The 20,849-nt window shown below is 57.3% G+C and overlaps 3 protein-coding genes across 12 annotated transcripts in view; 2 read left to right on the top strand and 1 right to left on the bottom strand.

The window, feature by feature from the left end:
* The first annotated feature begins 582 nt into the window (after positions 1-582).
* On the top strand, positions 583-12,340 carry GRAMD2A (GRAM domain containing 2A). Of its 4 annotated transcripts, none has more exons than XM_032700390.1 (13): positions 583-634; positions 1,257-1,583; positions 3,955-4,068; positions 4,816-4,873; positions 6,201-6,273; positions 6,355-6,458; positions 7,008-7,106; positions 8,021-8,092; positions 8,984-9,052; positions 10,091-10,247; positions 10,547-10,646; positions 10,735-10,842; positions 11,288-12,340. In XM_032700390.1, the coding sequence occupies exons 3-13, from the start codon at positions 3,965-3,967 to the stop codon at positions 11,289-11,291; spliced, it is 948 nt and encodes a 315-aa protein (XP_032556281.1). In that variant the 5' UTR covers positions 583-634; positions 1,257-1,583; positions 3,955-3,964; the 3' UTR covers positions 11,292-12,340. The 4 variants fall into 4 exon arrangements, with proteins under 4 accessions (XP_032556281.1, XP_032556282.1, XP_032556279.1 ...); XM_032700391.1 differs by lacking the exon at positions 583-634 and adding an exon at positions 993-1,088 and having other exon boundaries at positions 8,984-9,046; XM_032700388.1 differs by lacking the exon at positions 583-634 and adding an exon at positions 993-1,088.
* Positions 12,341-13,780: 1,440 nt separating this feature from the next.
* SENP8 (SUMO peptidase family member, NEDD8 specific) lies at positions 13,781-20,412 on the bottom strand. Of its 3 annotated transcripts, XM_032700392.1 has the most exons (3): positions 20,347-20,412; positions 19,708-19,762; positions 13,781-16,076 (listed from the first exon to the last, which is right to left on the bottom strand). In XM_032700392.1, the coding sequence occupies exon 3, from the start codon at positions 16,046-16,048 to the stop codon at positions 15,410-15,412; it is 639 nt and encodes a 212-aa protein (XP_032556283.1). In that variant the 5' UTR covers positions 16,049-16,076; positions 19,708-19,762; positions 20,347-20,412; the 3' UTR covers positions 13,781-15,409. The 3 variants fall into 3 exon arrangements, with proteins under 3 accessions (XP_032556283.1, XP_032556284.1, XP_032556285.1); XM_032700393.1 differs by lacking the exon at positions 19,708-19,762 and having other exon boundaries at positions 20,347-20,402; XM_032700394.1 differs by lacking the exons at positions 19,708-19,762; positions 20,347-20,412 and adding an exon at positions 20,170-20,259.
* Positions 20,413-20,598: 186 nt separating this feature from the next.
* Positions 20,599-20,849, top strand: part of MYO9A (myosin IXA) — a 169,100-nt gene continuing 168,849 nt past the window's right edge. For all 5 annotated transcript variants that reach the window (XM_032700341.1, XM_032700343.1, XM_032700339.1 and 2 more), the window contains exon 1: positions 20,599-20,847. The gene's annotated coding sequence lies outside the window, so the exon portion shown is untranslated. The remainder of the gene's footprint in view (positions 20,848-20,849) is intronic.

The raw sequence follows: 20,849 nt of genomic DNA, 5'->3' as shown, positions 1-20,849 counted from the left end.
GCTGGGCTGATCTGCTCCTTGGGGGGGGTCTACAGGGGTTGGGGGCTCTGGTGCAAGGGTCTGAGAGGTCTGAAGGGGTTGGGGGGTCCAGGGGAGGAGTCTGTTAGGGTTTAGGGGGTCTGCGGGGGCTGGGGGGTAACAAGGGAGGGGTCATCTGCAGGGGTTAGGAAACCCAAGGGAGTGGTCTAAGGGAATTGAGGGGGATCGAGTCTCGAAGGGGGTGGGGGGGTGTCTGTGCGGGTTGGGGGGGGCCTACGGGGTCCTGGCCTCGGGCACGAGAGAACCGGGGGCGGCCATGGAGCCGGGCTGTGCCAGCCGCGGTCGCCGCTGGAGCACAGCGGTCCCTTTAAGAGGCGGTTCCGCGGCCCGTGTGAGTACCTTGGCCCCGCCCCCTCCCGCCGATGGGCGTGGCCTGCGTGAGGGGGCGGTGCTCAGCGGCGGCGCGCGGAGGGGGCGGACCTGTGGGGAGAGCGGCCAATGGGCGTGTGGAGAGGGCGGGGTCGAGCGGCAGACCACCAATGGGCGGATGGGAGGGGCGGGGAGAAGCGTCGTGTGGCCAATGGGCCGGCGCCGTGGCGGCGCGAGGAGGCCGGGGCGCGCGGGGCATGACGGCGGCGCGCGGGGCCGCGCGCAGGTACCGGCGGGGGCGGGAGGGAAGGGGGGGCTCTGGGAGTGGGGGGGGGGGACCCGAGAGTGAGGGGGGGATCAGGACCGGGGTTTCGGGACCGGGGCCTCTTCTCTCCCGCCGCCGCCGCGGAGCCGGTGCTGCCCCTCGGCCTGTCCCGGCCGGCGGCGCCGCGCTGAGGGGAGCGCGGAAACACCGACACCCCCCCACCTTCCCTGAGGGCTCGGACCGGCCCGGGCGCTTCCCGCCCGGGACCCGCCGGCTCCACCTGAGGGGGCGCCCAGCGCGGGTGGGGGCGGGACCGGCCCCGCGGGTGCCCCAGGCGCGGCCCCGGCGGTGTCCGAGCCCCCACGGTCCCTCCGTGCCTCGCACACCCCGCCAGGCCGGGGCCGCCTCCGCCCGAGGTCCCTCCGTGCTCCCCCTTGTTCCCCCCCGTGCCGCGGGGCGCCCGCAGCCGCTCCCGGTGAGGCCCCGCGCCCTGGGCGCTGCGATGACCCCGGACCGGGGTCTGGGCTCAGCCCCGGCCGTGACCCCCTGGCCCCGGGGCGGGAACACCCGGCACGCGCGGGGGCACCCGCGGGGCTCCCTCCGACCCTGACCTCCCGCTCTCTCTGTCCCTCTCTCCTGCCAGCGCCGCTCGGCTCCGGCCGTTCCCCCCCAGCATCCCGGGGTGGCTCCTCTCCAGCTCCGACACGCGGGACTGAAATGACCTTGGACGTCGGGACCAAGGGCAGCTCTCTGGATCCCGCCCGGGCTCGCTCGGGCCGCGGCCGCCCGCCCGCCGGGGCCTCCCTCCGCCTCTGAGCCTCCTGCGGATTTTTGGGAGGCGGGATCCCCGCCCGGCTCTCCCCGGCCCCTCCCGCGCGCTTCCCCGGCCCCGGGGAAGGGATCCAGCGAAAATCGCCCGCCGACGGAGGGGCTCGCGCCGGACCTTTTCCAGGCTGGATCCCAGCGCTGCGTAAGGGCAGGGGCACGGCGATCCCGAGGGAGGGAGAAGCGCCGGGATTTGCCTGCGGGTTTCGGGGAGCTGGTGTGGGCGGCGAGGGGGTGTCTGTACTGGGCAGGGAGGCAGCAGGTCACTGGATTGTTTTCCTTTTCCCGTGAACTCCCGCACCCACCGGCTTTACCTTCTCTGAAGAGCTCTGCACTCTGACTGTTTTTATGCCACTTGTAGTTTGGGACACTTGGGATGGTGATTTTCCTGCATAAGCAGCTTCTTGCTGAACAAATTCCTTTAAGAGGGTGACAGTGTGAGCTGCTAGAAAGTGTTTTCCTCACTGTACCAGCACTGGAAGTGGCTCTTGGAAGGGAAACCTCCGTGTCACCTGTGCCTGGAGCCCAACCTTATCCTGTGTTCCTGAACCCGAGAACTGTGTCCCTGATGCATCTGGGAGCCAGGATGGAGTGAGATCTGGAAAAGGGAGACAAGGCAGCTGTTGTGATGTTCCCTCTGGGGCTGAGGATGCTCCTTACAGCGCCCAGACCCTTCCTGGAGCATCCCAATGCCAGCGCTGTGTCCGGGACTGTCTGACCCAGGAATTGTTTCTGGTAGTGGCCATGAGGGGGAGAGAAAACTGGGAGGGGACCATGCAGCACTTCCAAGTTCTCTCCAGCCTCTGGTTTTTCTCATTTTAGGGAATTTATGTGTGTTTGGTGATGTTGGGGGGGTTCTGATGCCCTCCCCTCGAGCAGGGGCTGCCTCTCCCTGATCCCTGTGTGGTGCCCCTCGGTGTCAGCCCCGCTTAGGGATAAATCGGCTCACCCGGATTAAGCAGTGCAAGAGCTTGGGGATTTAAGGGATGACGTGAGGGAAGCCAGAGCAGGCTGAGCTCTGGAGAGGGATGCTCCAGATTGAGGCAGAGCCCATTTTTCCAGCACACGAGAAGGGCGGGTGAAGGCTTTGGTGCCTCCATGATACGAGTTTTGGCTTCAGGGCAGCGTGGCATCACCTGGCAGAGGGTGTCCGAGGAATTGGGCAGGGGAAACGCCTTTTAGTGCAATGCCAAAGGATAGCATTTTGGTGCTTCTTGTCAGTAGGGTCTCCCTTCCCTTCCAGACACATCCTTTGACCTGAGCTCCTAAATTAACCTCTGCATGTTCATCCTGTCCCAGTGGTGCTCGGACTCTGGGGCTGTGCCAGCGGCTCTTTGCCAGCGCCAGCTGTGGGGATCCAGGAGCTGTTTCCCAGCCTGTTCCCAACCACATGGCACCAGGACTTGTGTTTGGTTCTCCTGCACCCCCATGTATGTGCTGCATGTTGTGGGAGCATCCCCACACCTCCAGCCGGGATTCAGCCTGGCTCCATCACATCCAGACAGTGTTTTGGGCAGGGCTCCAGGCTGTGGGGGCTCATGTGGCTTCAACTCTCAGCCCATTTGGGCACGGCTGTCGGGGTTCAGCACCCCATCCTGGCTCTCCCCGAGCCTGGGGGGGTTATTTCCAGGAGTTTCCCTTCACATGATCCCCTTGGAGCGGGAACAGGGTGTGTCTAGGGACGTAGAGGTGGCGAAAAGAGCCACTCTCGGAGTGTAGGAAGCTTGGGTTGGCTTCTCTGCCCAGGCTCTGCCGCAGTGCCATGGCATTATCCCCACAGGCACTGGGATATGCTCCAGCTCCGCACTAATCCTGCCACCCTGCCTGCGCCCCACCTGCTCCGGCATCACCCCCTGCCTGGTGAGCTGAGTGCTTTCCCTGGAATCATTTCCTCTCCATAGGCCTGTGGCTGTTTGCTGGCTCGGCCGTGCCGCTGGTCTCCTGGGATCGCTTTGGCTCCCGGTGCCTCAGCAATCTCCGGTGAAGCGTCACCTCGGTGGCCTGCCAGGTGATAACCTCCCCGCGGCGCTGGGCCTGTGTTTACTTTACCTGCTGTGGCTGATAATCGCCTCTGATAACATTCCCGATGGTAAACACCCTGCTGGAACATGAGGGAAGCGACTCAAAGGAGAGAGCTGGTGCCTGGCAAGGGCTCTGCCTCCGGACGAGGAGGAGCAGACCCTGGCTGAAATCCCTCCCCCTGAGGAGTTTCGTAGACCTGTGATTGTCCCCAGCTCAACCTCCATCCCTTGAGGAGGAGAGGCTGTGCTTTGGACAGAGTTATCTGAGGGAACAGCAGCTCCTTGGCTGCTTGGTTGCGAGCACTAGGGAGTTCCTGGCAAAAAAGTGCCTTTTTTTTTGTGCCCACGTGACTTGAGAAATTGCAGAAATATTCTCGCTGTCCTTGAGCAGCAGATTCCGACGTCTCTGTGCGGGCTGGGATTGAAGGGAATAGATTTTAGAGCCCCAAGCCCCTCTTGCCCTTTCCCTCGGGGGCTGACAGCGTCTCCTTGCAGTGCCACGCCGATGCATGAGAAGGCAGCTCCCCTGAAGAGCCCCGAGCCCAGGCACGGCCGTGAGAAGCTGGAGGTGTCCCACAAGCAGAAGAGTTTGGATTCCCTCGATGGCAGGTGAGGAGCAGCATCCCAGGGGCTGTGGTTGAGTGTTTTCCCTTTCCCCCGTGCCGTGGCATCCCCGCTGCCTCTGAGCCCCTGAATCCAGTCCACCAGCGGGGGGGCACAGGGGGACCCTTCTTTGTTTTCCCTCTCAAATATTGAGGGTATAAAAGCAGGGAAGGGAAAGGGATATGGGGAAGGGAATGCTGTTCCCACGGCTGAGGTTGTTGGGAGGATTTCCCTCGCTCCGTGGTTTGTCCCTTCGTCTGCCCATGGGATGGATGTGGCTGGATGTCCCCGTGCATGGCCAAAGCCATGCCCAGGCACATTCCCAAATTCCTGCGTGTGCTTTCCCTCAGGAAGCCATAACCCAGCCAAAGCTGCCCATTTCCAGCTCCTAACCTGTCCCAGGCTGCTGCTGGGGCAGCTCTGGTCTGCCCCCTGGAGCTGGGATGTGTTTTGGGGACACTGCTGGGGCAGCTCTGGTCTCCTTCCTGGAGTTGGGATGTGTTTTGGGGATAGTCAACCCTGTCCCAGTGCCTCCATGTCTCCCATCAGAGATCAGCCCTCAGCAGCCGTTACTGAGCCTCAGCAACACCCAGTGCCACATCACATCACGGAGACGCCCAAAATGTGGCTTCCTGGGATCTCTCTTCAATCCTTTACATGATTCCTTGTCTCATCTTGCCTCACACGTGTTTAGGGAGCAGGCAGGAGACCTGGGGCTCTTCCTTACCTGGTGATTATTATTTTTCCTTCCAGCCTCCGCCTGAGCGAAGCCCTCAAGGATGAGGACATCAAGAAATGCCACCGGGAAGTGGTGAGTCTTTGGCTTTGGGAGCGACTGGGCTGGTTTGTTGTAGCCTGTTGTCCCTGGAGGAGCCTGCCCGGGGTCTCAGCTCAAGGAGCTGGAGACGGCTGCTCGTGTGGGACAGAGGCTCCTGCCTGCAATTTCAGGGCAGCTGGTGATGGTTTTGTGTGGCCTGTGCTCTGCCTTGCAAACACTTCATGATTTTCTATCCAGAGCAAAGGAAAAAGTGGAAACGTTGACTGGGAGCAGCTCAATTTCCGTCCGTTCAAACCTTTTTGGTTGTTCAAATCTTACCCAAAGCAGAGGTTTTTTTGGTCCATCTACAGACAAGAGATGCTCTGGAAGAGGAAGGAATAATGGGGAGCAATGTTTTGCCTTTCCCCATGAAGAAAATGGAGGGGAAAAATATTTTTCTGGTTATCCAGAGGCACCTGGGAGAGTGACAGGGTCAGCAGTGGGTCTCTGCTGGGGCCAGGGGGTGTTTCTTGGTGGTGGTTGGAGGTGATACCCCTCGTGTCCCCCTGAAATGCTCCCACCAGCACCCCCACCATGCCGGCATCTCTCCGGGAGGTGTCTGAGCCAACTCCAGGTGATGCTGAGCCTTGATCCTCTTAGGGCCCGGCTCATCCGGTGACAAGGTGCACGGAGCGAAGGTGACCTTGTCCCGCAGGCAGGAGGGCTCTGCCTGCGCTGCTGCCCACAAACCAGCCTTGCTGTGCCAGACTTCCCCACATCCTGGCAAAGCAGCTCGTCCCTTGGAATTCGCCGCGTCCCTGGGGAGCACCCTGAGGGCAGGGGGCACAAATCTGCCGCACGGGACCGGTCGAGCGGATTTATGGGAAGCGTTGAAGTGCTTTGGAGCTTTGCCTTCCCCACAGAAGTGTCTGAGGGCCGCCGTGCCGAGCCTCCCGCCGCGGTGCCGGCAGGCTTTGAAGCGGTGCCGGGAATATAAATAGCTGGATGGCGCGTCGCGATGGGCGCAAAGCAAGTGTTGTCACCGCGTCCCGGATCAGGGGAGAGGAGGAGCAGGAGAGAAACCCCTGGGCAAAATAAACTGCCTGCGGATGAGCCCGGCAGCAAAGCAGCTCCTCGCAGAGGCTCAGCAGCCTCCTTAGATATTCCGGGAAATGTTTATCTGGGAGGATGGCACAGCGTTCGCCAGGGGCTGGGTCATCTGACCTTCCTCTAACCCACTGGGCCCCCTGTCCCCAGACGGGTGGGACCCCCCTGCGCCGGTCCCGGGTACGGGCAGGGGGAGGTTCTTGTGCAGGAGGGTGATTTTTGGGTCTCCTTATCAGCAAGGTCACCGGATAACTTTGCTCTGCTCTGTTTTCAGGCCGCTAGCAAGTACAACTCCCAGTACCACAAGCTGTTCAAGGACATCCCGACGGAGGAGAGCGTGCTGAAAGGTAGGTGGCAGGGTGAGAGACAGGGGTGGAAGCGGCAGGATCTGGCACATGCTCTGCCATGGCCCTCTCTCTGCCTTGCAGTTTGCTCCTGTGCACTCCAGAGAGACATCCTCATCCAGGGAAGGCTTTACATCTCCCCCAACTGGCTCTGCTTCTATGCAAACCTTTTTGGGAAGGACATCAAGGTAACGTGGGGACCAACTCACCCCATCCCATGGGGCTCATATACCACCCAAATACCACCAAAATCCCTGTCAGAAGCCTCTAATGGGAAGGGGACTGTGGCTGTGCCCCCCCTCCGATCACCTGCAGCGTCAGCCTGGGGAAACCAAATATTGGTTTGGTTTAGAATTCTCTGATGCAAAACCTCCCACCAGCCTTCAACAGCGTTTGAGGGAAGATCAAAGGTTTCAGGGGGGAGAGATTTGAATGTCTCTTGGCTTTTCTTCTTGACTTACCATCTGATGTTTCCCCATTAGTCTTGTGGCTGACGGGGATCTTGGGGGGAGACGACTTCCTTTAAAACTGGGCTGGAGGACTGAATTATTTATACCCAATGCTTTAAACAAATATGTGATGGAGGCTCAGGGTTTTAGCGAAGTTATCCTGCCAAAAATTACATCCTGCCTTACTTTTCACCCTCCCAGGGCTTGCAGGGGGGACTCTCATGGTGGGTCTTAGGGAGACTGGGTGATGCTTGTGCCGTGCCCATCCCGTGTCCTCTTGCCCTGCAGGTTGTGATCCCAGTGGTCTCCGTGCAGCTGATAAAGAAGCACAAGACGGCTCGGCTGCTGCCCAACGGCTTGGCCATCACCACCACTGCCAGCAGGAAGGTAACACCAACACTGCCAGCACTGGATGATGCCCTGCTCTAAGCTGGGTGTGATTTGGGAGCAGGGAACGAAGAGATTCCCATCCCCGGTTGGGAAGCGAGCGCTGCTCTCCGTGCTGGCTGCCAGCCAGGGCAAACACCCTCTTGTTCCTGAATTTCACTTTGCTTTTGTTCCTGAATTCCACTTTGTTTCTGGACGAAGCAAAGCCCAAGTGAAACTCGGCGGAGCCTGACAAATCCCTGCCAGGCTCACGTAAAACCTTTAAACTCCTTAAACACAAGCAGTGAAAGGGCTTGGACTGGCATTTAGCCGAAGCCGGTGGAAAATTTGGATACAGGGCTGAATTTCCAGCTTTTAAATCCTGTTGGATGTCGTTGGCTGCAGTGAGCTGACGTAGTGGGTCCGAGTCCTTGCCTGCCTGGGTGTTGCTGCCAGCCCTGTGCGTCACCCATCCCCTGCCAGGGAGGGGGTTACTCTTGTGGGATTTTGGGAGGGGATTATTCCTGATGGATTTTGGTAGAGGGTGGCACAGGGCATTCAAAGCCTTGTGTGGCTGCCCTGCACATCATTTGGGTTCTGCATTGGGCAGAGTCTGGCCCTGTGTTCCCCCCATCCGTGGGGATGTTTTCTATAGGTCACAGCCCCGTTTCCTGCCATGTCCCTCTGGGCTGAGCATGGGAAGGCCGGTAGGAACAGCAGCTGAGTGAAACTGGCCCCAAAAAAATCTGGTCCAGGTTTTAGCAGGCTGCAAAAATAACAGCAGGGAGGCTCCGCAGGGAAACGCCTGCGGGGAAACACAGCTCCCGAAAAAGGGGAGATTCAAGGGCAGGACGTCTCTGCCTGTCCCTGCCTGTGGAGAACCGGACTCAGGATGGGGGGAATCTCTCCCAACAGCTTCTCTCTTTCTCTTGCAGTACATCTTCGTGTCCCTCATCTCCCGTGACAGTGTGTACGATGTGCTGAGGAGAGTCTGCACGCACCTGCAGGTACTCCCCGTTCCGCATCCAACGGCCGTTCCACACGTGCACGGCCCCGGGGCTCTGTGCTCCCCCTTGGGCTGAGCAAAGCTCTTCACCACCCATCTCCAAGGCTTTGGAATGCTCCCAAAGCCCTCCCAGTTCCAAGTGTCCTCGCTCCGCATCAAGGGATGGGAAGAGGGGTAGGATCCATGCCCTGGGCACATCCTGTTCCCGTGGGCCTTTTCTGGGTCACAGATGAGGCAGAGCCCGGAGTTTCTGCTCTCTCCCAGGGCGTGTGTATGAATTATTTATAATCTGGTAGTAATACTTGTTCTGCCACTCCACATATCGCTGCCTTTTTCCCAGATCTAAAGTTTTAAGGGGAGGAGAAATGGTACAAAGTAAAAAAAAATTTAAATCAAGGGGGAAAAGGCACCCATCAGCCTTCAAGCTGGAGAGGGGGACTGTGGGGGCTTCTTCTCCCTGCCTTTGAAACACGTGGGAAGCGGTGCCAGAGCCCTGCCCCGCCCAGGAGGGTGTCTGCCAGCTATGCTGGGGCAGTGATTTGGGTGACTCAGCCCTGTTGCCAAACTGGGGGATTTATTTTTTGGAATGTGCTGGGCTCTGCCCAGATATTCCCTCTTTTTTTTCCCCTGATGGTTTATTCCCTGGGCTGTGAGCTGAGGCCAGTGCAGGAGCCCCCAGCTCAACCATAGCCCTGCTGGGTGTTCAGTGATGGGAAGCAGCAATGCCCTGTCCTCTGCTGGGTGCTCTTTTTCAACCCCAAAATCCCTGTGATCGCAAGTTTTAAGCAGCTGCTCTTCATAGACTCAGCAGAAAAGCCAAAATTCCATTTTGTGGCTCAGGTTGAAGCAGGGGGAGGCAGCACCATAACACCCGTTTGTCTCTCCCTTCCAGGTTTCGAGTAAGAAGAGTTTGAGTCTGAAGGAGCTGTCGGAGGAGCCGGATGCTGTGTCACTGGTGAGGGTGAGGGCAGCTCTGGGAGAGGGACAGACCTTCCTGAACTCGTGCTGTGGGTGGGAAGTACCTCCAGGCCCCCTCGGTTTGAACGGCCGCTCACATGGTCAGAGTTGGTTCTCCCCCCTCGGTGCCATCAAAGGCCGCACCAGGACGCGCCTGTCACCTTTGGAGCTCATCCTCTGGGATCCTCATCCCCACACTTGGCAGGAACAGACGGGTCAAGAGGACCTGGCTGAGCACAGCTGATGCCTTGGCCTGTTGGTCTCAGGGATCCCTTTATAGACAGAAAAACTTCAGAGTGATGTGGAAAATGCTGCAGCTCTGCTCCTGCCAGCCGATGCTGTTCACGGCCATGAACGTGGATGACAGGCTGGGAATGTGGTTGAGTTGTCCAGAAACCTGTGGGATGGCTTGTAGCCAAACCATGGTGTGATCCAGCGAGCACAGTGGCTGCATCCTGCACCTTTGGAGCAGGGTGAACTCGGGTCTGGTGGCCCTTAGCTCAGTGCAGGAGGTGACAGGTGGGATGACCCCAATGCTTTGTTGGTCTGGTGGCATCCCAGGGGTTAAAGATTCATTTCAAGGGCTGAATTGGGAGTGATCCAGGCTTGCAGCATGTCCTGGTGCTTTGGAGGGATGTAGTCCTTCAGCAGCTCCAGCACTAGGGACTCTTTGGTGTGGCACCCCCTCTTTGTGCTGGCTGCCTCTGCACATGATTTGGTGCTTTTCTGGGGCACGTTCTGCCCTTCTGGGGCAATCCCAGGTGGAGAAATGGAGAATGCTGGGTGACCGCCCTGAGTTTCAAGGGTGGAGGAGGCTGCAGTTGGTATTTGGGGCAGGTGTGGGGTGCATGGGCAGGTCCCTCTATGGCAGTAGGAACCCGCATCCCCATGGAACCATTACGGAGAACCAGCTCCCACTTAGGACAATGGTTTGGATGTGCTGGTGCTCACTGGAGTTGCCATAAAGTTTGAGTCTGAATCCTTGGCACTGCCATGGGAGAACCCTCTGGCAGCTCATGGCTCAGCGGGGCTGTTCCCACAGGAGGTGATCGTCCCCGAGGGCAAGTGGAGGAAGGTGTCACCCACCTCGCTGTCACTGTCACTGCCAGATGCCAACTACCAGTGCATCCACCGGACCTCTGTCAGCAGCCTGAGTGCCAAGGAGAGCTCCTTCACCTCCGAGGAGCCCCTGGTTTCAGGTGAGGGGAGCATCTGACCTGGGCACACGGGTTTGTACCCTGTTCTATACATGGTGCTGGGCGTAAACCTCTGTAAATATGTGTTCATCCATCCTCTGCCCTCCTGGAGGGGAATTCTGCCTTGCAGAGGAGCAGGGCTGAGGCTGGGAGTCAGTGATGGGGTCCTGGGGATGGGATGGGGTCTCCTGGCTGTGGGGTCTGAGCCCATGAGGGAGAAATGTTTGATGTTTCCTGGTTGCTGGAGAGCAAGAGCGTCTGCTGAGTGTTGCTGTGCCGCTGATTGTGGGTTTGCCTTTCAGAAAGTGCAATAAACACCGAGGAGGAGCTGGAGGTGGAGCAGAGCTGTGTGGCGGAGCTGAGACCTTCCGACTACCAGCTCCTGAAGATCTTCATTGTGCTGTAAGTGCTGAGGGTGGCGCGGGGGGGCCGGGGGTACACCGGGAATGTCGGTCTCGGCTGAGCGCTTGGCTTGTTCCTCTGCTCCCAGCATCTGCCTCCTGGTCGTGTCCTCCTCGTACCTGGCGTTCCGCATCTTCCGTCTGGAGCAGCAGCTCTGCTCCCTGAACCGGGACTACCTCTCCCGTGGGCACAGGAGGTGAGGGATCCCTGGGGACACTTTGGGGCGGGTGGGTCACGCTGTATGGAGGACACAAGGGATGTGGAGCAGTGGCTGAGCTCCACGACAGGTCCCTGGGATGCTTTGTCCATTATCCCATGCCTGACAGACCCCACAGTGCCATCCCCACACCAGAGATGATCCCATCAACTGCTGGTCTGAGTGACTGTGGGAAGCTCTGCTGTCCCTGAGACTTTGAATCTTGGGAAGAAGTTTCCTCATGGGTTTGGGGCTCTCCAGTCGTAGGAGCATCAGGACATCTCATTGGAGCTGGGCTGTGCTCTGGGGCTAATGAGACCAAGGGCATTAGCAAGGGATGAACAGGAGTGGGATCTCCTTGGGTTAGGGACATCAGGGAAGCACCAGGATGGGTTATGGAGCCTCTGCAGTCACTCCCCCATCTCACCCCACTCCCTGCTGGCAGGTGACTGTTACCCTGGCGCTGGCTGAGGACGGACTCCAACGGTGACACCCTGCCTGTGGATCCCGGTGCTGAGACCTCCCAGCCGTGACTGTTACACGTGGCCCGGCTTTCCCTCGGCCGGTAAAATGGGACCAAGTATTTTCTCTTTTCCTATGGGCACTTGCTCCCGGTGGGACTTCCCAGCCAGCTCCTGGCCACCGTGCCAACTCCCCATCCCACTGGAAACCCGTTTTCTCCCTGGGACGCTGCTGTGCTGTAGCACTGAACGATGGCTCGGGGCTGCCGAGCGCTTGGACCTCCCCTTAGGACTTGCTGCTAAAATGGACGCCAGTTTTTATTCCAGGCTTGGGTTTTTTCTAGTTGAAAGACGACCTTAGGCTCACCGGGAATCCCCAAAAATGTGGATGGGTTGCTGTTGCTGCCCTGGGTGAACCCACCTCTTTGTCCCTGTCTCAGTACCCCTGGGAATGTGCCCAGAGAAATGGCCCCAGATACGGGGATCTGTGGGGATGGGAGAAAGGGGCCACCAGCCCTGTGGGGCATCATCTATCCCACACCCAAGGGTGAGGGTCCAGTCCAGGGCCCCCCAGCCTTTCTTTTGTGAAACACTGGGCCATCTCAGCATGGGGGGGGGTTGTGTGTCCCCTGCAAAGCACTTTAGGGTCCCCCAGACTGGGTGACCACCCCTGACACTGGGGCCAGACCAAGGCTTCGTTAGTCTCGCTCGCCTCATTAAGATGTCTGGAAAGGAGCCCGTGGCTGGCACCGGTGAACGTCCCGGATCTGTGCCCTGGTTCATGTCAACCTTGTCACCACGTGGAGCCGAGTGCCGCAGGATTTGTCCCACAGGATTTGTCCCACAGCCTCCCCCCAGGAGCACGCTGGGGCAGCAGGTGATACCTGTGTGATTCCCTTGGGTTTTCTTTACTGTTTTTTGGGAACTACAAGTGCTGATGGGGCCAAATCCCTGTGCCCTGGGGGAGAGTTTGCTGCTCGCTCTGGGCTCCGAACGGCTTTTAAATGAAATGAAAATAAACCCAGGATTTTCTAGCACGTGGCTCTCTGCCAGCAGTGTCCTCACAGTGGGGATGGGCTGTGAGCCACAAAACGAGGTATCCCAAAATCTGTGCTGTCCCAGAGCCCCTTCAGGACATGGGTGACGTGGGGACAGCCCTGTCCTCGAGTGGTCCTCTCAGGGCTGGGGATGCTCCCGGCACAGGGGACAGGGGTGTTATTGCACTAGGTGGCAGCAGAGACTGCGGGATGGGACACGAGCCAGTGGCAGGGCCACCTTGGGGACAGCGTCTGCCTGGGGAGGGAGCTGGGCTGCAACCTCATCCTGTAGGGTGGACAGGATGAGCCTTCCTCCTCCTCCTCTTCCTCCTTGAGCATCCACAACCCCTCTCCCAGCCCGGCCCATGCAGTAAATGGGTGAAATGCATGAAAATGGCCCAACTTGAAAGCCACAGTGGTGTTGGCCAAGCGGGGACTGGGGTGGTAACACTCATTTTTTGAGGATTTAGCACCCTGGGGTGCTGAGGGGGATGATCTGGTTTCTTCAAAGCTCTGGATTTATGGGGCTGTCGGAGTCCTTGTTTCTGTGGGTGACCTGGTGGGTAAAAGCCATTGTCCCACCCCTGCCAGGGACTCACCCAGCTCATTTTCCTGGTGCCGCAGCCCAGATGGGTTTGGAGTTGGTTTTCCTACAGATAAGTTGGTGCTCAGTGGGTTCAACCTCAAAGTGGGGCTCTTGACCCCAAAGCAGAGGCTTAGAGGTTGAGGATTGGGTGGGTTTTGGTCCGGTGTTCCAGCCTGGTGGTTTTTGGGTGCTCCACAGCAGGTGTGTGGGGTCCCTTGTCCTCGAGCCAGGAATGTGACAGTGGTGACAAAGAGCTCTAACCCATGGGTGCAGTGACATGGAGGAGGCTTGGAGGAGCACCAGGATGAGCTCCCGGTGTGGTGTGGGGGGTCCCTGTTGCTGGTCACTGGTGGCAAGGCTCCAGTTTTGTTTCCCAGGTGGTCTTTGCCACCCCTGGTCGGTGCGTGTCACCTCTCCCAGTGATGCCCTGCTTGAGCCTCTTTGTTTTCTTTGTGTAAAGAAAAGGCACATAAAAGCCTCAGGTGCAGGGAATGTCCTCAGGTGCAGGGAATGTCCTCAGGTGCAGGGAATGTCCCTGGGCACTCACCTTGCTGGCTTGGGAACAGGGCTGGGGAGCACAGCATGGTGCTGGACACACACAGCCCCTGCCCTCAGATCCCCTCCCAGATCTCCCCAGTCACCCCCACCATCCTGCCTTCCTCCCTCCCCTTGTCCTGTGCTCCTCCCCAGCCCAAACCAACCCCTAAAAATGGGACTGGGAGATTCAATTGGCTGAGAAGCCACTGCCAGACCCCGAGTCACAGCCCCTGTGCTGTGACACTCCATGGGGCAGCGGGAGCCATGGCATTAGCAGGGACCTGCACAGAGGATGGGATGACTCTGGCAAGCGCACGGTTTGGTCTGAGTTTTATTCTGGATTTGGGAGTGGCAGTGACGTGGCTCCAGCGCAGCCCCTCGGGGTCCAAGGTGAATCCCCTTCGGCGAGCGGCTCGATCCCATTTGAGCTCCAGCTGAGCAGGTTTTCCCGGGAGGGCTGGTGCTGGAGGGATGCCCTGGACCACCGGCTGCTCTCCTGTCAGGGCAGTGTAGGAGGGAGGGGAATGATCCTGACCCTTGTCTGGCCTCACCGCTGCCTGTGAGGGTGTGGTTGGGTGTTTTGGGGGAGCCTGGTTTCTTGCTTTTCTCTTGGCAGTAAGGGAAGGTTAAACCCTTCATTCCCTTGGTGCTGTGCTGCTGCACACACCAGTGGGGCTGGGCTGGTGAGGAGCTCCAGGTTAAAAACAATCCTTTCCCCTTTCCTTTTCCAAGGGTTATATTTAACCCGGATCTCCCTGATCAGGTCGGCACGCTGGGGTGTGGTTGCTCTGCCAGACACCACCTGAGCAACCTGCTCTTTGCTTCTTACTAACTGAGAGATTATTCCTTATCCTGCAATGACATCTCAGTTCAATTTTTATTTCCCCCCCTACTAAGCTTGGCTTTAACGAGAGGATCCACTCCGAGATCCCGTCACCCAGCACGGGAGGGGAGGTGTTTCGGTTTGAAGTGCATTAAGGACTTCAAGGAGCCCACAGTTATCTTTGGCTTTTATACCTCAAGAAAGCTCAAACTCTGTCCTTTTGTTCTCCCTGATGTGGGTTTTTTTATCTCAAGTAATAGAACTGGTTTTGTCTTAGAGGCAGCAGCAACACTAACGAGGGTTGGGGAGCACTGACAAACCCTCCCTGGATGGAGACAACCTAAAATCCTAATGAAAAACCCCAAGCTTCAAAGAGTGAGTGTTGCTTTTCATCTCAATTAAGTTTCTTTTCCTAGGATTGGGTTTCTCAGCTTCCTGTTAATCTTCCAGCCATTCAGAGTCGGGTTTTAATTTGCAATAAGAGCAAGCAGGGGTGGGGGACAAAAAAAATGTAATTGCTGGGCAGCCTGGGAGCACCAGGCTGAAGAAAACTGACTTTGGTTTTGCCTTGTTCTTTAATTAATCGTAGCATTTCCTTTGGAGTCTCATCTTTTGACATCTCAGTGTCAGGTTTTCAGGGGCACAAAATCCTGGCTGCTAAATCCCAGACTGCTCCAACACCACTAGTGGGAGGCACAGACTAGAAATAGCCACGATAAAGCACTTGGGGGCTTGGGTTTAAAGGGCATTTGCTAAACCTGGCTTGGAAGGACAATGCCTGGAGCCAATTAAAGCCACCTAACGAGGGTGTGCTGCCTGCTGGGCACAGGTGAAGTCTGTTCAGCAACCTGTTTTGCCACAGCAATTAGTGTAAAAATTCATCATCCAGAGGGTTTCTTTGAAAGCAAAGTGACTTTTGTCATTAGAAAGGCCGGTGATTTCCAGAGGGGACTAAGGCTTTTCCCGCAGGGAACAGGGTGTTTGCGGGGTGTAGCCATGCTGGAGGGGTTACATTCTTCTTCTTTGGGACAATCCTGCGCATGGGCATCTCCCTCAGGCACTGGGGTTGCTGCCTCGAGGACAGGGAAGGCAGTTTTTGGGGGGGGCTGGGGGTGCATCCCCATCACTTCTGTGCCAGTTTTGTGATGAGAGCTTTCCACTCGGATCTCTTCTGCGTGATGTAGGAGGGGGTGAGGAGCTGCAGCCCCGGCTCGGGCCGGCCCCGGCAGTACCCGTGGCACAGGGCCTCGGCGTTGCAGATCACGTACATCCCGCAGTCGTAGCTGTTCTGCTGCGCCGGCGCTTTCTCCTCCACAAAGGTGGCTTTGCCCCCTCTTTTGCCCAGAAAGGCCTCCAGCTTCCCTGCCACCTGCCTGGCATGGGCAGAGTTGCACTTACTGTGGGAATCGTAGTGGGCGAAGCACTTCTTGTCCCTGAAATACACCAGTAAGCTCCAGTGGGTGCCCCCAGCGGCCTGGCTGGAGTTGTCATTGATGGGCAGGAACACCAGCTCCTTGTGGAGAAGGTCCAGCGGCTGGAGGAACACGGCTATTTCTTCCTGGCTGAGGGCACACTTGATGAACTGGGCGACCTCGGGGCCGATGAAACACACGCGGTGGCTGAACTCCTGGAACTGCTCGTTGGCGAAGTACTCGAAGGCGAAGCCGATGATGTGGTCGTTGAGCCAGTTCGGGGGCTCCAGCAGGGCCACATCCGACTGCCTCAGCAGGCTGTCCATGTAGCTGAGCACCACGGGATCCATCCTGCGGCACTTCAGGGACCCGCCAGAGCTGGAACAGAGAAGGGCAAGAGGAGTTTAGGAACTGGGTCACACCTGGGACACAATATAGCTCAAGAAACCTTGAGTGCCTTCTCAGCAGCAGCGAGCCAGAGCCCGGGATTCCCAGACAGATATTTGAAGGACCATCAGCAGACAGGGGAGTGTCAGGTTGAGCCAGACTCTTCTGAGCTCTAGGTTAGATCAGCCTTTCACTGAACCTCAAAGCAAAGGAATTTCACAGCAGTTCCTGCTTGGGAACACACACACACCTCTGCACAGAAACCAGACCTGAGCCAGGAGAAGTCAGATGGTGTTTGTGTGTTCTGGTGTTTCACCTGGACAGTGACAGTCACAGGAATTCTTTACAGGGCTGGTATTCCCTAAATAAAGCCTTTTTGGGGCTGTCTGACATACCGAGCACAGAGTGCCCCAGCTCTCTGCCAGACGCACGACCTCTTCCAGGAGAACCTGCTGGGCCACCAGCACGGGAGGCACAGCCATGAGTAAGGAGTAACAAAGCAAAACAAGATCACAAACCAACCAGTTTCTGACCGTGGGAATCTTTAGGACAACTCTGCCTACTCAGATTAGGATTTAGGAGGAGATCTTCCAAAGAGAAACTTGCCTTAACCCCCCTCTGTCCACCCTGGTTTTCCTTATGCTCTGACATCCCCCAGCTCTCCCAGGTTCCTCAGCTGTGGCAACGCACCCTCAGCCCCTCACTGCTCTCCTGGCCAGGATGGGGCTGGTAATGCCACATCTGGGGACAGCGGTGACGTGGAACTGATTGGGCCTCACCCTTCCCTCAGCTGTGCCAAAGGCAGCATGAAAACATCTTCGGATTTCTGAAAGCCCCGTGTGAAACCTCAAAACAATAAGGTCACTTTAATGTGATTCACTAGAAATAAGTCGCTAATTTTCCATCGTGACGGGGGAAATTAGAAAAATGGAGTGTTGTATTGTTTACGTGTTAGGAAGAATTAGATCAGAATCACGAAAAATAACCCCTCCTGGCCTGGGATGCATAAATTAGGGATTCATCTCTCAGAACTCTTGGCCAGGTCCCAGGGCATGTGACGAGTAAGGAACGGAATGGATGAGACACGGGGCCTGTGGAACACTTCGGAAGGAAGGGCTGAGGTGAGTGTTTGGGGCATGACACAGCCCGTGAGAGAGAGTGTGTGTGGTGTCTGTGTGTGTGTGTGTGTGTGTGTGTGTGTGTGTGTGTGTGTGTGGTGTCTGTGTGTGTGTGTGTGTGTGTGTCTGTGTGTGTGTGTGTGTGTGTGTCTGTGTGTGTGTGTGTCTGTGTGTGTGTGTGTCTGTGTGTGTGTGCCGGTGGATCCCGGAGATGCCGAGCAGCAGGAGTCACCAGAGGAAGGGAGCAGCCCTTGTTTATGCTGAGCCAACACAATGGTATTTGGACACGCTTCCGACCTAACGAGCTCCAACTATTTCCAAGTTCGTGGTGCAAATCCTTGCACTATAAAAACAGAAAATCAGAATGAAATCCCAGTAACTTTGTAGCATCCCTCAACACGGTCTGCTTTAGAGCTGGACATCCTCCAGACATCCAGTTTGGGGGTTTAACTGGGGCAAGGCTGAAATACTTTTACGTGTGCCCATAAAATGCCCCAAATTCTCCTTTACAACGTGTTCTTTCTGCTTCATCTTCTCCTGGAGATGTAGAAGTCCAGCAAATAGCTTTCCACTCCAGTCCAAACAGGATTAGGGGTGAGGGAAGCGTGAGTCCCGTGTTCTGTTCATTTTCCACTCTGCAGAAACATCGTTGGGTGTTTTGTTTTTTTTTCCTGTCAAGACATTTGGCAGGTTCCTCCAGTCAGGAAGGAGAATGGTTCTAGCAAGTGCTTAATTGCCACGAGCTACTACTTTTAATTTTATTGCCATCTGGTATTTGTGAAACTGCCTGTGGGTTCTTCAGGATGACTCACCACATGCAGCTCCAAGGAAAACCCTCGGGAGGCTCTGACGCCTGTCAGAGCCAGGGCAGGTGAGTGGCTGGAACAACGGCTGGTGGGGCTGTCAAAAGCCATGGAGAGGTGGCTTTGTTTGGGAGAACCTCCCATTAAAGCTAAAGATGGAGCTGCAGAGAAGCCAGGATGTGGAGCCGAGCCTCTCTGATGCTGAGGGAGGGTTGAAATCCCATCATGGATTGGGAGCAGCTCTGCTCAGCCACAGCCAGGACTCGCTTCCTGAAGGTCCAGGCACACACTGTTCAGGAGTTTTTGTAAAAACAGGGATAAATACACAGGCCAGGAACCTTTGCTGTAGGTGCCAACGAGAGCCTTGCTGGTTTGTATCATTTGCACATTAGTAGTTGGGATTTGTGCAAACTCTCTGGAATCCTCAGCTCCTCCGAGGGATTTCAGCTGCCCCGTTTCCAGTGCTGAGATGAGAACATCGGGGTGAGAGAAAGGGGCATTTCAACACAAGTGCCATAATTTCATTTATAGATTTGAAAATGGTGCTGTCTTGCCTCAGTAGGGCAAGAAGTCAAGTTTCCCTCATGGAAGTCGTAATTTCACAAATAAGCTGCCGTTGCTGGTGTGAGTTCGATCTGAGAACTGATGGGGCTCCTCTGGGACCAGGAGCCAAGCCCGTGTTTTCCAATACTTCACAAAAAACCACCCCAAACCTGTTATTTTCACACCATTAAATACAACAACCCTCTGCAGGTAATTGCTGAAGGCACTTGAGGGCCAGGGAATGAGACTCCCCAGTAATTCAGCGTAAACAGGCAGTGGTGGAGCAAAGAGAGCATGAATTCAGGATGAGTCAGATTCCTAAAGTCTATTTTAATAAATTAAAGGTGCTAAGAACCTGCAGAGGGAATAGTTTAAGGTGACACGTCACCAGAGTCCTGTTCCCAATTTAAAGAATATGGAGGTAAATACCAAAAATCACCTGGAAGATAAAAAATCCAGACTTTACCAGGGAACAGGAGGGACAAAGATCAAAAGGCCACACGATTTAACCACCACACCATTCCTTTTTCCTGGAAATACAGGTTTTAGACACCATGTCTTGAGAGTTGTTGTTAATGGGAGTGAGATCAGAGAAGGAACATCTATTTCTATTTCCAGTGGGAGCTGGGCTGGGTGACACCTGAGCCTCTGGATTTTTGTGACTCCTGACAGAGCCAGAGAACAAACTCCAGGAAAATTAAATAACTAAACCAGACAAGAAGTGCAGTTATCTCCTTTTTTGTTAAATATAATCAATCTCTCTGTAGCTGTGGGTTATAATTCCTGTACAGTACCAGGACAGAGTCTCTGGGAGTTCAACAGGTCCTGAATGCCGAAATCAGAGGAAGACATTCCCAATTATGTACACACAATGCCCAAACCTCTCCATTCCAGACAAATTCTCCAAAAGAGAGACATGCAGCTGCTCAGAGAACCAAACTCAGAACCTGTCTTGGTGTCACAGAATCTCCTGGAGCAAGAAACCAAGAGCCACAGCAACGACAGGACGGGGTTGGCCAAAGCCTGGAGTTTACCAGGAACAGACCCAAGGAAAGGAACGGCTGAGGATGAGCAGTGGCACCGGGAATGTCCCGGAGGTACCAGTGGAAACAGCTCAGCTCACCCAGACCGTGTCAAACCACCCACCAATGCACTCACCTCCAGAGAAGGGGTCAGTCCAGGGAGCAGGGGGAATACTGTTTGCCTGAAAGACCTGGATGTCACAGGAATTTGGTCAGGAGAGGGAATTCGGTCAGAGGGAGGGATCTGGGATGTCACACACCCCGTGAGAGGAGGAGCGACGTGCCTGACCCTGAGCCTGACCCCAAGCGTGACCCTGAGCCTGACCCTGGTCCTGAGCATGACCCTGATCGTCTCCCGGCACTCAGTCCCGAGATCAGAGCGCACCAGCAGCCCCCGGGAAGCGCTCGCTCATCCCACCGCTTCGATGGGAATAAACGGGAATTACGCGGCGATCGGAGGGTTCCCCCGGGCAGGGCGTGGGGTCAGGGCTCTGCTGGGGAACCCCCACCAGCACCGGGTAGCCCGTGTACGGCCCGCCCCGTGTCGGTAACACCCCTCCATTTTTACCCATTCGAACCTTTTTCCCCTCTAACTCACGTTGACGCCTCCGGGCCCGGGGGCGACCGGCACCGATCTCCGACGGCTGCGGCCAGCGCAATCGCCAGGCAGGGCACCTGACGGGCACCGTGTCCCTGCCGTGTTCCCCGTTCCCCGTTCCCCCTCCCCGTGTCCCGTGTCCCGTGTCCCCCCTCCCCGTGTCCCCCCGTGTCTCACCCGCCGCCTCATCTCCCAGTTGCCGCGCGCTGCCGTAAAGCGGCCCGGTTGCCGCGTCGTAACGCGAGGGGGCGTATCCCAAGGGCGGGGCCGAGGGCGGGGCCTCCACCGGGGCGGGGCCCTCCCTCCCTGCCTGCCCCCGCCCCTGGGCGCGTGAGGGCGGCGCGCGCGCGCGCGGGCAGTCGGGCAGCGCCCGGGCGGCGGCGGCGGCGGCGGGAGCGCCCGTCCGTCCCCCCCCTCCCCACCCGGGGGACCCCCCCCCCCCCCATCCCCCTCAGCACCGACCTCCCCTCAGCACCGACCCCGGGACCTCCCTCAGCACCGAGCGCCCCCTCAGCAACGACTCCCCTCGGCACCGAGCGCGAGACCCCTCTCAGCACCGACCCCCCTCAGCACCGACCCCCGGGCAGCGGCGACCTTCCCTCAGAACCGACTTCCCGGGATCTCCCTCGGCGGCGGCGGCGGCTGCGGACGAGGGATGCGCCGCGCCCCGACACCCAGGT

This window comes from Chiroxiphia lanceolata, chromosome 12 (assembly GCF_009829145.1).
Source record: "Chiroxiphia lanceolata isolate bChiLan1 chromosome 12, bChiLan1.pri, whole genome shotgun sequence".
NCBI classification, from domain to species: Eukaryota; Metazoa; Chordata; class Aves; order Passeriformes; family Pipridae; genus Chiroxiphia; species Chiroxiphia lanceolata.
The sequence above is the reverse complement of the archived record's forward strand: the minus strand, read 5'-3'. Positions and strand labels throughout refer to the sequence as shown.